Genomic DNA, 16396 nt, shown 5'->3' with positions numbered 1-16396 from the left:
ACATCATGAGAAATGCTGGACTGGAAGAAACACAAGCTGGCATCAAGATTGCCGGGAGAAATATCAGTAACCTCAGACATGCAGATGACACCACCCTTATGGCAGAAAGTGAAGAGGAACTCAAAGCCTCTTGATGAAAGTGAAAGTGGAGAGTGAAAAAGTTGGCTTAAAGCTCAACATTCAGAAAACGAAGATCATGGCATCCGGTCCCATCACTTCATGGCAAATAGATGGGGAAACAGTGGAAATAGTGTCAGACTTTATTTTTCTGGGCTCCAAAATCACTGCAGATGGTGACTGCAGCCATGAAATTAAAAGACGCTTACTCCTTGGAAGGAAAGTTATGACCAACCTAGATAGCATATTCAAAAGCAGAGACCTTGTTTTGCCAACAAAGGTTCATCTAGTCAAGGCTATGGTTTTTCCTGTGGTCATGTATGGATGTGAGAGTTGGACTGTGAAGAAGGCTGAGAGCCGAAGAATTGATGCTTTTGAACTGTGGTGTTGGAGAAGACTCTTGAGAGTCCCTTGGACTGCAAGGAGATCCAACCAGTCCATTCTGAAGGAGATCAGCCCTGGGATTTCTTTGGAAGGAATGATGCTAAAGCTGAATGTCCAGTACTTTGGCCACCTCATGCGAAGAGTTGACTCATTGGAAAAGACTGATGCTGGGAGGGATTGGGGGCAGGAGGAGAAGGGGACGACAGAGGATGAGATGATTGGATGGCATCACTGACTCGATGGACGTGAGTCTGAGTGAACTCCGGGAGTTGGTGATGGACAGGGAGGCCTGGTGTGCTGCGATTCATGGGGTTGCACAGAGTTGGACACGACTGAGCGACTGATCTGATCTGACAGGGCATGGCTTATAGTTTCATTGAGTTAGACAAGGCTGTGGTCCATGTGATCAGTTTGATTAGTTTTCTGTGATTGTAGTTTTCAATCTGTCTGCCCTCTGAGGGATAAGGATAAGAGGCTTATGGAATTTTCTTGATGGGAGAGACTGACTGTGGGGAAAACTGGGTCTTGTTCTGATGGGCGGGGCCATGCTCAGTAATTTGTTAATCCAATTTTCTGTTGATGGGCGAGGCCCTCTTCCGTCCTTGTTTTTTGACCTGAGACCAAACTATGGTGGAGGTAATGAAGATAATGGCAGCCTCCTTCAAAAGGTCCCACACATGCACGGCCGTACACAGTGCCCCCGACCCTGCAGCAGGCCACCGCCACCCCACTGCCTCCACTGGAGACTCCTGGACACTCACAGGCAAGTCTGGGTCAGTCTCTTGTGGAGTTACTGCTCCTTTCTCCTGGATCCTGGTGCCCACAAGGTTTTGTTTGTGCCCTCCAAAGGTCTGTTTCCCCAGTCCTGTGTAAGTTCTATAATCAAATCCCACTGGCCTCCAAAGTCAAATTATCTGGGATTTCTCAGTCCCTTTGCCAGATCCCCAGGTTGGGACATCTGTTGTGGGTCCTAGAACTTTCTTAACAGCGCAAGGATTCCTTTGGTATAATTGTTTTGCAGTTTGTGGGTTGTCTGCTCTGCTGCTCTATGGTGGGGTTAATGGCAACCTCCTCCAAGAGGGCTTATGCCACAGGCTGTGTGACCAGGTAGCTGCACCCAGAGCCCCTGCAGCAGGCCACTGCTGACTCATACCTCTGCAGGAGACTCAAGCAGGTCTGGTCAGTGTCTGTGGGGTCTCTGGGTCCTGGTGCACACAAGGTTTTGTTTGAACCCTCTGAGCATCTCTGGCAGGTATGGGGTTTGTTTCTAAATGCTGTTTCACCCCTCCTACCATCTTACTGGGGCTTCTCCTTTGCCCTTGGACGTGGGGTATCTTTTTTTGGTCAAATCCAACATTCTCCTGTAGATGGTTGTTCAGCAGCGAGTTGTTATTTTGGAGTTCTCATAAAAGATAAGTGCCCACATCCTTCTACCCCACCATCTTGCCAGCACAAAACTAGTCTTTTGCATTCTACTGTTTTCCTCTATTTGTTGCAATGATCACTGAAGAAGGCTTTCTTATCTCTCCTTGCTATTCTTTGGAACTCCACATTCAAATGGGTATATCTTTCCTTTTCTCCTTTGCTTTTCACTTCTCCTTTTCTCAGCTATTTGTAGGGCCTCCTTAGACAACCATTTTGCCTTTTTTCATTTCTTTTTTCTTGGGGATGGTCTTGATCACTGCCTCCTGTATGATATCATGAACCTCCACCATAGTTCTTCAGGTACTCTGCCTACCAGATCTAATCCCTCGAATCTGTTTGTCAGCACACAACTACATATAAAATAGATAACTAACAGGCACCTACTGTATAGCACAGGAAACTCTAGTCAGTATTCTTAATAACCTATATGAGAAAAGAAATGGAAAAAAATTGGATAAATGTATGTGTATAACTGAATCTCTTCACTGTACACTTGAAACTAACACAACATTGTAAATCAATTATACTCCAATAAAAATATTTAAAAGATCAATGAAGTACTTTTAAGCCTTGAAAGTCTGAATATTATATAAAAGCTGACCCTTAACTTTAGGTTAACTTTCATAGATGATAATCAAAAACATGTTACTAGATAATAATCCAGTAAAGCTATATAATAATGAAATACACTAAGAAAAATAATAATAATATTAATGATAACAACAACTACAATTGTTGTACCAACTGTGATCGAGTGCTTTACGTCAGTGCCTTCTCTAATCTTTATGCAGCCTAATGAAACAGTTATTACATTCATTTTTCAGAAGAAGAAACTGAAGCTTAGATAAATAACATATGTTACATGTGGTGCCACCGCTGGTTGGCAATGACACTAAGACTCAATCTCAAATTGCCTTGACTCCAGGGTCAAGTCCTTTGGTACCTCACAACATTGTCCTTCTAATGTATAGAAATATAAAGAACAGAATATGCAAAATCATTGTTTGTCTTTAAAAAAGGAAAAACAATATAAATGATATGAGTCAGAGATGTGAAGTTTCTTGAACATACACACATTCATCTAAAATGAGGGGTCAGTATGATCCACTTACCATCCTTAAGGCTACTTTCCCAACTTTTATACAGATGCTCATCATTCCTAGAGACAAAATAAATTTGCCTCTAGTAACTCCCATGTTATTCCAGAAAAGTTTGTGGTAAAGTTTTAGTTGCTCTGACAGAAATGTGTTAATTCATACGTACCTGAGTTTCTCTCTAACGGTAAAGATGTCTGCTATCCCCGCTACATATGAGTCTTATGTCCCCTCAGTCATACTTGAGTTTAGTTCTGGTCAACCAGTTGGCTGTAATTACCCTCTATCACAGTATAATCCTACTACACATGAATGAGGAGTCTCTAATTTAAATACTTCAACAGAAAACCAAGCACAGTTCAAGAGTGCAGACCTGCCTGAAGGCTTTGGAAAATAAAAAAGGCTCTCAGTCAATGAATATGTGTGTCCAGTTATTAGGCTGGACATAGATTCAGATGAGCAGGATTATACATAGGAAACCCTAAAGATACCACCAGAAAATTACTAGAGCTGATCAATGAATTGAGTAGAGTTGCAGGATACAAAATTAATACAAATCCCTTGTATTATACATAGAAAACTCTAGAGATGTGACCAGATGAGAAGTGGGGAATACCAACATTGTGTGCAGTTGTTGGTGTTAGCACCATCAAGAGATGCCAACCTTTAGTTGTACAACCCTTTTAAAGCAGTTATTAAGTCTCAGCCACTTCTGTGGAATATACCCCCTTGAAATTCAAGTAGTTTTTATCTGGCTGGGCAGGTTAAACTAGCTATAAAATTGAAATTCAATAGTGATGGTCAGAGGTTTCAAAATCTTGGTCACAGACTGTTGTTGGTCACAGAAATCCAGTGTCACATTAAGAGCTTTAGTCTAAGAAGCCTGAGAATCTAGGTTCATATTCTGACTCTGTGACCTCAGACACATCAAATCATATCTGTGAATCTGTTTATTTTAGATATAAGTGAATACACTAGCCTAGATTATTTTGAGACCTCTTTCAGTTTCTCAGATCCTTTTTTTCCTGCCCAAAGCCTAGATAACTTACTTTAGGAAAAAATCATCTGCCTCCAGAATAGCCCATCACCAGAATATCAGTTCCAGAAGAGGAAGGTGTCTGACTGCTTTCCCTTGCCTTCATCCACTCCGTGGAATGGCACCTTGCATAAAGTCATCCAAATTTCTGAACCTAAGATACTGCCGATTGAAAGGCACTGCTATTCTAAAAGAAAGAAAACTGCTTCTAGTGCATTATAAAATGCCATTGAACGGTAACCCTGTATGTGAGAGGGCAAAAGAGACACAGATGTATAGAACAGTCTTTTGGACTCTGTGGGAGAAGGAGAGGGTGGGATGATTTGGGGGAATGGCATTAAAACATGTATAATATCATATATGAAATGAATCGCCAGTCCAGGTTCGATGCATGATACTGGATGCTTGGGGCTGGTGCACTGAGATGACCCAGAGGGATGGTACGGGGAGGGAGGTGGGAGGGAGGTTCAGGATGGGGAACACGTGTACACCCGTGGCGGATTCATGTTGATGTATGGCAGAACCAATACAATATTGTAGGGTGGTTGGCCTCCAATTGAAATGAACAGATTTATATTTTAAAAATAATAATAAAATAATATTAATAAAAAATAAAATAAAGAATACTTCGCCATATTAGATATATTCCAACGTGGGGGAAATGCACCTTAGAATCAGTGAAAGTTTTTCATCTACTCCTGTTCTTGCATTCTCCTTTCCACCTTTTAAACATACTATTTTTTAAAAAATACATCTAATTCTTATGGCTCTGTTCACCTCTGTCAGAAACATTTTCAGTGTTTTTTTGGCTTTGTTTTTGTAGTAAAGGTCCCTCATGCTCAGTGTAGTGACAGTGTGATTTGTGTTGACCTTATCTGATGGCCTGTGGCTGTCTTCTCTTCCTGGCTAGTTTTTAGGCAAATTTATGGGAGCCCCTGCAGGATGGGCATCATGGGAATACAGATCTCATACCAACCAGTATGTGGCTAATTTTCCAACAGGCAATCCTTTTTCCACTGACAGCCTTGGGTGGATACCAGAGTTCTTGTAATTTCCTGAACCAAAGGATTGAATAATGGCATTTCTGCCTCTCTACTTAGCTCAGTCCAGGCTCCTGGGGTACCAGCCTGATATAGCACCCACTTCCTGCTCCCACCCCACCATGAACCCCAGGAATGACTTCAGAGTCTTTTAAACCTAAGCCAGATTTGGCAAATGATTTACAGAAGCAGTAAGTCCTTCCAAGTTCTTTCTTTTCTGTATCACACCACTCCCAGCCACAAGTCATTATGCCCATAAAATTCAAGTGGACATTTTTGACTCTTTTTCAGAATTATCAAATGTATTTTCCTTCTCTTGTATCTTGTTTTCTCTGGGTGTCATAGAAGATCAAACTATCCTTTCATGAGTCACAGATCTTCCTGAGGTGTTTGAGGCTTTTAATTTTTAGGGTTATTGTATATACTAGGATAGAAGTAATCATTCACGTAAGAAAAGCTTATAAAAGGGTCAAGCATGTAAAAACCAGGCTAACAATGATTTACCGTGTAATACAAGAACAGTGTTTTATATCTATAATCACCTGTAATGGAAAATAATCAGTATATATATATATATATGACTGAATCACTTTGCTGTACACCTGAAACTAACACAATATTTTAAACCAACTATATTCAATTAAAAAAAATCATGCTCAGTGCAGTTGACCTTGATTAGATAAGAGTTTAGTGAGAGTTTAACTTGAAAAAAGTTACTTTTTAAAACGTTCCTGTTTTTAGCTTCCTTCCCATCTCAAAATGCTTCTGTTCTACCCAAGATTACAGAGGAGGCCTGACCCCTTGGTGTTAAGTTAGCTTCATGAATTTTCCTTTTGTCTTTCCCACAGCTGAGCAAGAGGAGGAAGCCCACCCTGAATACAAATATGGAAATGAACTTTCTGCAGATGACTTGGGTCACAAGGAAGCTATTGCCAATAGTGTCAAGAAGGTCAGAGTCTTGGTGCTCTTTGCTTTCATGACTTCCAAGAGATGGCAGCTGGTAGTTATGCCATTTCAGAAATGTGAGAGCCACAAAAGAATACGGTAGCCTGTAATTCCCCTTCTCAGTGGGGTGGCCAGAATCAGCATCTGACCTCGAGGCATGCACAGTACAGTGACTCTTTGGCCATGCCTAGTGTTGACCCCTAGACCCCTACCTCTTTGGCCCATGTCTTTCAAATGTTATTTATTTCCTTATGACACGTGAGCAGGAAGACAGCAGCAGCACCCCAGCAGCAAAGGTGATGCTGTTCAGATCATCGAGTTAATGACCCCAATCATCCCAGCAAACCCTCATTAGAAAATCAGTGCTACCCATTGGAGGTCTCATCTCTCTCCTAACATAGAATAAGCACCAGTATATTAATCACCTTTGTGTGTGTGTATGTGTGTGTGTGTGTGTGTGTTATGGAAACATTTATGGTCTGCTGTCTTAACACCTTTCAAGTATGTGTGCATGCTAAGTCACTTTGTCCTATCCGACTCTTCGCTACCCCAATGGACTGTAGTCCACCAGGCTCCTCTGTCGATGGATTCTCCAGGCAAGAATACGGAGTGGATTGTCATTTCCTCCTTCAGGGGATCTTCCTGGCTCAGGGATCAAACCTATGCCTCTTATGTCTCCTGCATTGGCAGGCAGATTCACCGCTTTCACCACCTGGAATGGAATAGTATTGTTAACTCTAGTCACCATGCTGTCCGTGACATCCCCAGGACTTACTCATCTTATAACCGGAAGTTCATACCCTCTGAGCATCTCATTCCCCAACCCCCACTGGGGCCCGGCAAAGTGGGTGGTTTTTAATACTAGTGAGTGATAGAGTAAGAAGATGCAAGAGTGTCCACTGGATCACTAGCCTGGGGGTCATGGTGACCTTGAAAAGAGGAGTTTCGGGGCGGGTAGGGACCCTTGAACAGACACATCTAAGTGAGGAGAAGCAATACTTTTGAGTAGTTTTGCTGTGAAGGGGAACCAGTGGTTAAAGGGAACCCTGGAGTCCAGAGGCAGTTAATTTTAGGATAAATAAATCCAGGGTGATGACTGAATCCTTTGACATGGTCTTTGATGGGAGCAGTAGTACTTCATCTTTAAAGACAACAGATGAAGATGCAGGTAGGTGTATACAGTAGGTGCTAAGAAAACGAGACCAAATTTATCTGCTGAGTGAAGCCAGGAGAATACTACCGATACGTTTACCTTTTCTGATATAGAGCATTGCAGCTACTTTCAGATTATTAGATGCCTTCTAAACTCATTATCCACCTTTATCCGCACCCAGACATGAGTGTTGACTTGCTCAAGAGTGATCCTTTACATACCAGAGAAGGTGGTCACACCGATTATTTCCCAAGCCCCATCACTAGATCACTAACTAAATTACCTTAAGGAAGCACTAAATAGGTGAAGACTATCAGCCAAAATGGAGATAAGCATTAAGATGAGCTTTTCTGGTGTGGAAGAGAGTTACACCATGATATCCTTTCAGTTCTCACTGTATCTGTGGCCTTATGTCACCAGTAATGTCCTATCTTAACAGATAAATAGAATAGCAGGTGTACAGGTAACTAACATATTTAAATATCCACAGGTGAGGGGCTAGTACACTTGGAGTTTCTCCCTTTAGAGAAGTAAATTATTTTCTTTCTCTAATTTAGGCTTCAGATGACCTTGAACATGAAAACAGCAAAAAGGTAACAAAACAATTCCATTGTGCATTTTGTTTTCATTATTAGAAACTATGTGGTCATTCAATATTGAACAGGTGTTACTAACTGCTATTTATTCTGTCTTCTCCCACCCACCGCCCATGAAATATCAGACTATAGGGATAATATTTACGTGCTCAGTGCATCTACTTACAAGAGTCTTCAAAAGAAAAAATTAACCATGTGATGAAATGATTATCTCCTGATAGAATCACAAAACCTAGGGCAGACAAATAAGATGATTTTTCTAAAAATAAGTGTTTGGGCATTTAGGTATATTCTTAGTTAGCATTTGAGATTTCATTCCTAGACAATGGACAAAGGCATGTATAATTCTTCTACTGTATGTTTATTGATAATTAGTAATGCCAGTACCATAAGCTGGGTACCGGGCTGATTCCCTGGATGACAACCTTGTTACTGTCAGTCATCATGTGTAGCAAATACAGTCCGACCCACTAACTGCATGAGAAGGCTAAGGCCTTAAAGATGAAAATAACTTGGTCACAGCTGCTTAGCTAACAAACATCAATGATCAAAGATCAGCTTATCTTTGTTGACCCCAGTATCTTAAGAAATTCTAGTAGAAGAGAATTTCACAAGTATCTTAGGAGAAGACTGGGATCAGACTTAACCAGAATTATTCCAGACTTTAGACAGTAAGAATATTGGGTTTTCCTTCAAATAAGATAGGACCCCATAGACAAGAAAATAGTACTTTCTGAAGCCCTGATGTGGGAATCAAATCATAAAGTAAATTTCTGCCTCTGGCTGCCAACAGTTTCACAACTGTAACACACCATGTACTTTTATTAAAAGGACCACTTTGATGTCATGAGCTGTGAAGAGGATATAACAATTAAAAATATTACTTTACTTCCCTTATGATAAAGTCAAAATTCAGTTCAGTTCGGTCAGTCATGTCCGACTCTTTGTGACCCCGTGAATCACAGCACACTGGGCCTTCCTGTCTATCACCAACTCCTGGAGTTCACTCAAACTCATGTCCATCAAGTTGGTGATGCCATCCAGCCATCTCATCGTTGTCCCCTTCTCCTCCTGCCCCCAATTCCTCCCAACATCAGGGTCTTTTCCAATGAGTCAACTCTTCGCATGAGGTGGCCAAAGTATTGGAGTTTCAGCTTCAGCATCAGTCCTTCCAATGAACACCCAGGACTGATCTCCTTTAGGATGGACTGGTTGGATCTTCTTGCAGTCCAAGGGACTCCAAGAGTCTTCTCCAACACCACAGTTCAAAAACATCAATTCTTCTGCACTCAGCTTTCTTTATAGTCCAACTCTCACATCCATACATGACCACTGGAAAAACCACAGCCTTGACTAGACGGACATTAAGTAATGTCAAATAAAGCTCCTAGAATGGATACAATGTGAAATTGACTAACAGCCTTTCAAAACACCAATATACTTGAAACAAAGACCTTTCCGTTTTGCTATCAAATGAATTTCCTGACCTATAGGTCATTTTTATTTTCAGATTCAGTGTATTCATGATTATGTGCTCAATGAACTCTCAAATTTTAACTGGGGACATTTGAAAACATGATTTTTAAAAATGTCAACAAGTTACATTATTTGTTTATTTATTGGCTTTTATTGGTGAAATCAGTTTGATGATCTAAAATGTTGTCAGGTAAACAAAATGGCCTGGCCATTTTTTTTAACAAATGAATTGACTGATATGAGTCAATAGTTTATTCATCCTGGAGTATTGATCTCAATTAAATATTGATCACTTCTGAAGGTGTTATTTTTGTTGTTGTTGATTGTGTTGCTTTTGTCCTGATTTACAAGAAAACAAACTAATTTGTTACTCTTTGCCTGTATGCAAAATAATGCAATTTTAATAGGTCCTGTGTAGTAGATTATCACATTAGTTTAAGAATAAGCTTTTTTTTAAATACCACAAACTATGTATATGTCTTGGTTTCCAAAAGTGTTAAGCAGGTATGGTCCCCAGACCAGCTACTTGGGAGCTAGTTAGAAATGCCATTTCTCAGGTTTCACAGCAGACTCCCTTTTTCAGAAACTCTGAGGGTGGGGCCCTGGAATCTACACTCAGACGGTAAAGCTTCTGTCTACAATGTGAGAGACCTGGGTTCGATCCCTGGGTTGGGAAGATTCCCTGGGGAAGGAAATGGCAACCCACTCCAGTACTCTTGCCTTGAAAATCCCATGGGTGGAGGAGCTTGGTGCAGGCTACTATCCATGGGGTCACAAAGAGTCGGGCATGACTGAGCAACTTCACTTTCACTTTCACCTGTACACTAAAATTGAAGGATCTCTGTTTTTTTAATTTATTTCACAACTTGTGAAATTATGAATTATAATACCTTTTATACATATTCCATAGCATTGCTCTGAACTTCAATATATTATCTGGAATAAAGTCCTTTGAAAATCTAAAAAAATGTCCCCAAAATGTAAGGTAAGGTTCATATTTTACTATTATCTCTATTTATATTATTTGGAGCCACAATAGACATTAACTTTTTTTTTTTTTGACCACGCCTCAAGGCATGTGGATTCTTAGTCCCCTGACCAGGATGGAACCCATCATCCTTGTGTTAGGAGCATGGAGTCACCGGACCACCAGGGAAGTCCTGATGTTAACTTTTAAAATTATCCTTTATTGGGACTTCCCTGGCAGTCCAGTGGTTAAGACACCACACTTCCTACATGCGGAGTGTGGGTTCGATCCCTGGTCAGGGAGCTAAGATGCCACATGCATTGTGGCCAAAACACCAAAACACCAACATACAACAGAGGCAATATTGTAACAAATTCATTAAAGACTTTAAAAATGGCCCACATCAAAAAAATCTTTAAATAAATTAAAAGCTCTTTTTAAAAATTATGTTTTATTTAACATAATTGAGGAAGAGAAAAATCTTTCATCTTGGATCTGTGTCCAGATTATCTCTAGTAAGGAAGTTTGTAGGGGCTTCCCAGGTGGCTCAGTAGTAAAAAATCCACCTGCCCGCGCAGGAAACCCAGGAGACTCGGATTTGATCCCTGGGTCAGGAAAATCCCCTGGAGGAGGATATGGTAACCCACTCCAGTATTCTTGCTTGGAGAATACCATAGACAGAGGAGCCTGGCAAGCTACAGTCCATGGGATCACAGAGTCAGGCATGACTGAGCAACTGAACACACACTCACACAAGGCAGTTTGTGGCATAAATCTGAGGCCTGCTGAAGTCCTGATGTGTGTATCCCCTTTGTTGTGCTCGTAGGGCCTGGTTACCGTAGAAGATGAGCAGGCGTGGATGGCATCTTATAAATATGTGGGTGCTACCACTAATATCCATCCGTATTTGTCCACAATGATCAACTATGCACAGCCTGTAAAGTTTCAAGGTTTCCATGTGGCTGAAGGTAACACCAAAGGTTAAATGCTATTGCCTTTTTTGTCTGCTTTTCTTTTATTGTGCTGTGATCTGACTTGCTGCCATTTCCTTTCCTGGGCATGTGGACTGTTCCTTCTCACCTTATTTTTGTTGCACAGACCACACACATCCTTGGCTCATGGGGGCCTTGTGTTGTCATTTCCAGTATCGTCCACAAGGTGGCTCTGAGAGACTGGATTTGGTAGCACTCCAAGCGCATAGCCTCTTGCATTGGATACACTTTATAAGACCTATTTGAGTCAAAACCTGGTCTCTTAAAAACATAGCAAGTGATATTTTAAAACTTCTCATAACTACTTCTGGACTGGAGAAGACATAGTCCTCACTGAAAATACATATTCCAGGGGTGGCTGTGAATGTCAGTTGGTATACATATAGTTGACTCCGAATTGAATTCATCACACTTTTCTTAAGTCAGCCGTCTCCATCATCAGAACATCAATGAAAGTAGAAGCTACTGATATCATGATGGAGCATCTGCCTCCAAAGCCTCGTGATTCAAGGTGTAATTATATTTATCGCTTGTCTTTCTGTGAGTCCGATGGCAGGGTTTCTAAGTGCATCTTTGCTTTTCTTTACAGAACGCAATATTCATTATAACATGTCTTCCTTTAATGAGTCAGTCGGTCTAGGCTACTTGAAGACACACGCCATTGAATTTGTGAAGTATCCTTATGTATTAAGTGGAATAAATGGTTGGTGAACTTTGAGTTTGGCAGGAATCTCTAAAACAGAAAGGTGGCTAATATAATATTGTGGTTGTAGAGCTAGTAAAATAATGTATGTGAAAGACTGCAGCAGCAGGGAAAACCTGCCCAAATGCGAATTGTTTTTATAATCCACACCGAGAACAATGGCTTTTCTCTTTAGCGTCCTTTATACATGTGAAATCCGCTCTCTACTGTCACATGTTTTTGTCAGTGTTGATCTCAGTCTTCACTGCTTTAGCTCTTTGTTATTTATTTTTCACTGCTGGGATACTCTTTTCCATTTTCCTTAATACATTACACAGTTATAATAAACGGCAAATGAGTCGCATTTACCCCAAGGGAGGCCGAGTGGACTCCAGTAATTACATGCCTCAGATTTTCTGGAACGCTGGCTGCCAGATGGTTTCGCTGAACTATCAAACCCCAGGTAGGAACTGATGTCCAGTGACCTCGAATTCCATGAGCATATTTTGACAGGACGGTGCCAAGAGTTGCTGTCAGTAGACTGTGGGCATTTTTTAAAGGAAGCAGACATATGGCAAAACAGCATGTTGTTGGATATATAGAATGGTGAGAAATTGAAAACACAAACTGAAGTAATAAAACAATGGTAGAAGATAATAGAGTTTGACTTCAATTGAATTTCCTTTTGAAAATTCCAGGACTAATTTGCTAAACATTGTCCCCTTTTCTGAAATATGTCTAGTTTTTCTTCTTTTTGGATCAAACTTATCTTCTTGTCCAGAGACAGAATGAAATGAAAAGAATTTGAGGATCTTTGTATAGTAACTATGACTCATTTCTCCTTGGGAAAGTAGCCTTCCCACTGTTGGCATTCAGCAGGAGATCAGCAACATAGCAGAATCTCACCATAAAGATGTAGAGTATTATGGAGTAGGTTCTGCTAAACTGGTGTTTAAGGAGTCCTATACACTTAGAGGTACTAATGTATAACATTCCTCCCAAGTGTACTCTGGCCAGGTTCCAATATATAATATTTTTTTTTTCCTGCAAGGAGAGTAGTCAATTTTTATGAAAGCATAAATAAAATCTTTAAAGTTTTCAAAGTTTGCTTAAGAGCCTAGGATCACAATATGAAGATGAGAGACAGAAAAAATATAGTCTCTAGTTACTCACGTGAAACAGGTGAGAAATATGCCACAAAACCTATTTACCACATCATGGTCCTTTTTTAAAAAAAATTAATCAAGTTATTTTAATTGGAGGCTAATTGTTTTACAGTATGGTGGTGGTTTTTGCCATGCATTGACATGAATCAGCCATGGGTGTACATGTGTCCCCATCCTGAAGCTCCCTCCCACCTCCCTCCCCACCCGATCCCTCAGGGTCATCCCAGTGCACCGGCTTCAGGGCACTCAAAGCATTTTAAATGCTTTAAAATGTTGGGAAAAAACATCCCTTTTGTTCTGTTCTTTTCCTCTATGAGGGTATCTCTCATCTTTCCCAGTCTAGGGCTTTTTTTTTTTTCAAGCCCATCCACCATACCTTGTAAACCTCAATGCACCGGGCTCCCTGTGATCTGGACTGACTGAAAAGTCCTATGACTTGTGTCCCTTTGGCATGGATGTGGCCCGACCGTGTTTCCCATCCTCAGTGACCAGAACTGAAGTCAGATTTCTGCTCGACACCCCTCTTGCTGCTAACTGTGCTAGACTGTGACCAGAAATCATCACGATCCTGGAGTGTTTCTAATAGAAACAAAAAAGATTAAAAGGCACTGCTGATTTTGCCTATTTAAAAAGATGTCAAGTTGTATTCTTTGTTGTCAGTGAGACCATGATGTAGATTAAATGATCCAAAGGCAGTTTATTCTCTAGGCCATCTTACGTTTTATTCTATAATGTAAGGTTTAATCACAGTACTTTGAGAAGAAAAAAAAAAATCATCAGGAGGCCCCCCCCCCTTTTTTTTGCTGATGAAAATAAAGAAGATTTTGTTTGCCTGCAAGAAAAGTCATAACCATGCTTTGCCAGTGTAGACCCCACTAGAATAATTCTTTTTAACTCATACATTTTTTTTTTATATGATACTTACCTAGTTTGTTTTTGATTAGTTTTAATTGAGTTTTATATTCATACAACCCTATTGGATTTCTCCAGCATACCCTCCCTCTGGGTCATAAGGCGTGTCTTCTCTAACTATATATATATATATCAGCTTAGACATCTGTACTCTCGACAGTAATTCAACAGTGACTCATATATTGAATCCAAATTTGGAAGCAATGCCAACATGATCTCTATGAATGCACATTTTTTGTTTATTTTAAACTCAAGGTCATTTAAACATGGAAAAAAGAGTTGTATGCCTCTCTCTGTAAACAGATCCAGAAGTACCTTGTGGTGTTAAAAAAGACCTATCAGCCTGGGATCAGTATCTGATTTCCATTATTTAAAATCACCCCATCAGAATCTTCTTTGTCCAGGAAGATGAAGTGCTAAATTATTTTTGTCTCTTGACAGATTTAGCGATGCAGTTGAATCAGGGGAAATTTGAGTATAATGGATCGTGTGGGTAAGTAATGTGATTTAAACTGCTGTCACCATGTTCCACACTCCATACTACAGCAGTAATGAGACCGTGTCATTTTAAATTAGGGGTTGGTGAATTTAAGCGAGGTTTGAGGGGTGGGATAGAAACAAATGAAATCTCCAGGTAAATTACATCTGCAATATACATTCTTCATCAACCACAGTTTCACTAAGCGGAGTAAAAAAAAAAAATTAACCCCTAGGTAAGCACTTTATTATACACACTCCACAGTTTAATGCTCTCGCTTTAAATTCAATGGTGGAGGCCTTTATAGCTAGGACAGATAATGATCCCTGCTCATTTGGACATCAGCAAGAGGGACAAAGATAGTAAATATGTGTATCTTACATAAGACAGAGGAATGAAGTTGATTTAGTATATAATGAAGTCCTCAGTATTAAGTGGAATTTATTTCATCTAGGCAGACAGTTGTGTCCTCTATTAATTTTTTTCTTGTCTTGTAAATACTAGTCACCAAAAAATAATGCTATGAATGTTGTTCGAAGTACTTAAATAGTGCTCCCTAAAATCTGTGAACCAAGTAGTGAAATAGGAACTGTTAATTTCACTGAAATGCTGGAAAGTTAAATGAAAGAATGAAGTTAAAGAAAGTTCTATGGGAGAACTTTCTTGTAGTTCTTCTTTAGACATTCTGTACAAGTTCTATACCAAAAAAAAAAAAAGTGTGGCCATTTTTTTTTTCCTCCATGCAGATGTGCCCAAGTGGTACTGCAGGTAAATGATCTCAAACCTTGCCTAGAGCCTTCTAGACTAATCAAATAGAGTACCATTTCTTCCCACCACACTACTGTCTGAATGCCCTTGGCCTCTGTAGTTTGATACATAATGTCCAATGTTGGATACTGAAAACAGCCAATCATGATACAATTTTCAGCACTTGTGGATTCAGAATGCCGACTCCCACCTCCTCCTGCTCACCAATGCACCTGCACCCCCAGGTGGCAACCCTGGTACCAAGTCACCCACCTATAGCATACAGGACATTTGCCTCTGCTGTGTGTTTTGAAGGAAATGCAAATTGTATACCTTAAACTAATGAAGTGTTGTATTTCAATTCAGTTCAGTTCAGTTCAGTTGCTCAGTCGTGTCCGACTCTTTGTGACCCCATGAATTGCAGCACACCAGGCCTCCCTGTCCATCACCAACTCCCGGTGTTCACTCACACTCACGTCCATTGAGTCGGTGATGCCATCCAGCCATCTCATCCTCTGTCATCCCCTTCTCCTCCTGCCCTCAACCCCTCCCAGCATCAGAGTCAAAGTATTGGAGTTTCAGCTTTAGCATCATTCCTTCCAATGAACACCCAGGACTGATCTCCTTTAGAATGAACTGGTAGGATCTCCTTGCAGTCCAAGGGACTCTCAAGAGTCGTCTGCAACACCACAGTTCAAAAGTATGAATTCTTTGGCACTCACCTTTCTTCACAGTCCAACTCTCACATCCATACATGACCACTGGAAAAACCATAGCCTTGACTAGATGGACCTTTCTTGGCAAAGCAACGTCTCTGCTTTTGAATATGCTATCTAGGTTGGTCATAACTTTCTTCCAAGGAGTAAGTGTCTTAATTTCATGGCTGCAATCACCATCTGCAGTGATTTTGGAGCCCAAAAAAATAAAGTCTGACTGTTTCCACTGTTTCCCCATCTACTTCCCACGAAGTGATGGGACCAGATGCCATGATCTTTGTTTTCTGAATGTTGAGCTTTAAAGCCAAACTTTTCACTCTCCTCTTGCACTTTTATCAAGAGGCTCTTTAGTTCCTCTTCACTGTCTGCCATAAGGGTGGTATCATCTGCATATCTGAGGTTATTGATATTTCGCCCGGCAATCTTGATTCCAGCTTGTGCTTCATCCAGCCCAGCATTTCTCAGGATGT

The 16396-nt window shown here is 40.5% G+C and overlaps 1 protein-coding gene across 7 annotated transcripts in view; it reads left to right on the top strand.

The window, feature by feature from the left end:
* Positions 1-16396, top strand: part of PLCB4 (phospholipase C, beta 4) — a 488269-nt gene that overhangs the window by 397394 nt on the left and 74479 nt on the right. For 5 of the 7 annotated variants that reach the window (XM_010834225.1, XM_010834226.1, XM_010834230.1 and 2 more), the window contains 6 exons: positions 5945-6045; positions 7752-7787; positions 11060-11201; positions 11815-11899; positions 12246-12370; positions 14427-14478. In XM_010834225.1, the coding sequence (XP_010832527.1) occupies positions 5945-6045; positions 7752-7787; positions 11060-11201; positions 11815-11899; positions 12246-12370; positions 14427-14478 (541 nt within the window). The remainder of the gene's footprint in view (positions 1-5944; positions 6046-7751; positions 7788-11059; positions 11202-11814; positions 11900-12245; positions 12371-14426; positions 14479-16396) is intronic. The other 2 variants (XM_010834231.1, XM_010834229.1) reach the window with 1 other exon arrangement.

This window comes from Bison bison, unplaced genomic scaffold, assembly GCF_000754665.1.
Source record: "Bison bison bison isolate TAMUID 2011002044 unplaced genomic scaffold, Bison_UMD1.0 scf7180017864030, whole genome shotgun sequence".
Classification (NCBI taxonomy): Eukaryota; Metazoa; Chordata; class Mammalia; order Artiodactyla; family Bovidae; genus Bison; species Bison bison.
The sequence above is the reverse complement of the archived record's forward strand: the minus strand, read 5'-3'. Positions and strand labels throughout refer to the sequence as shown.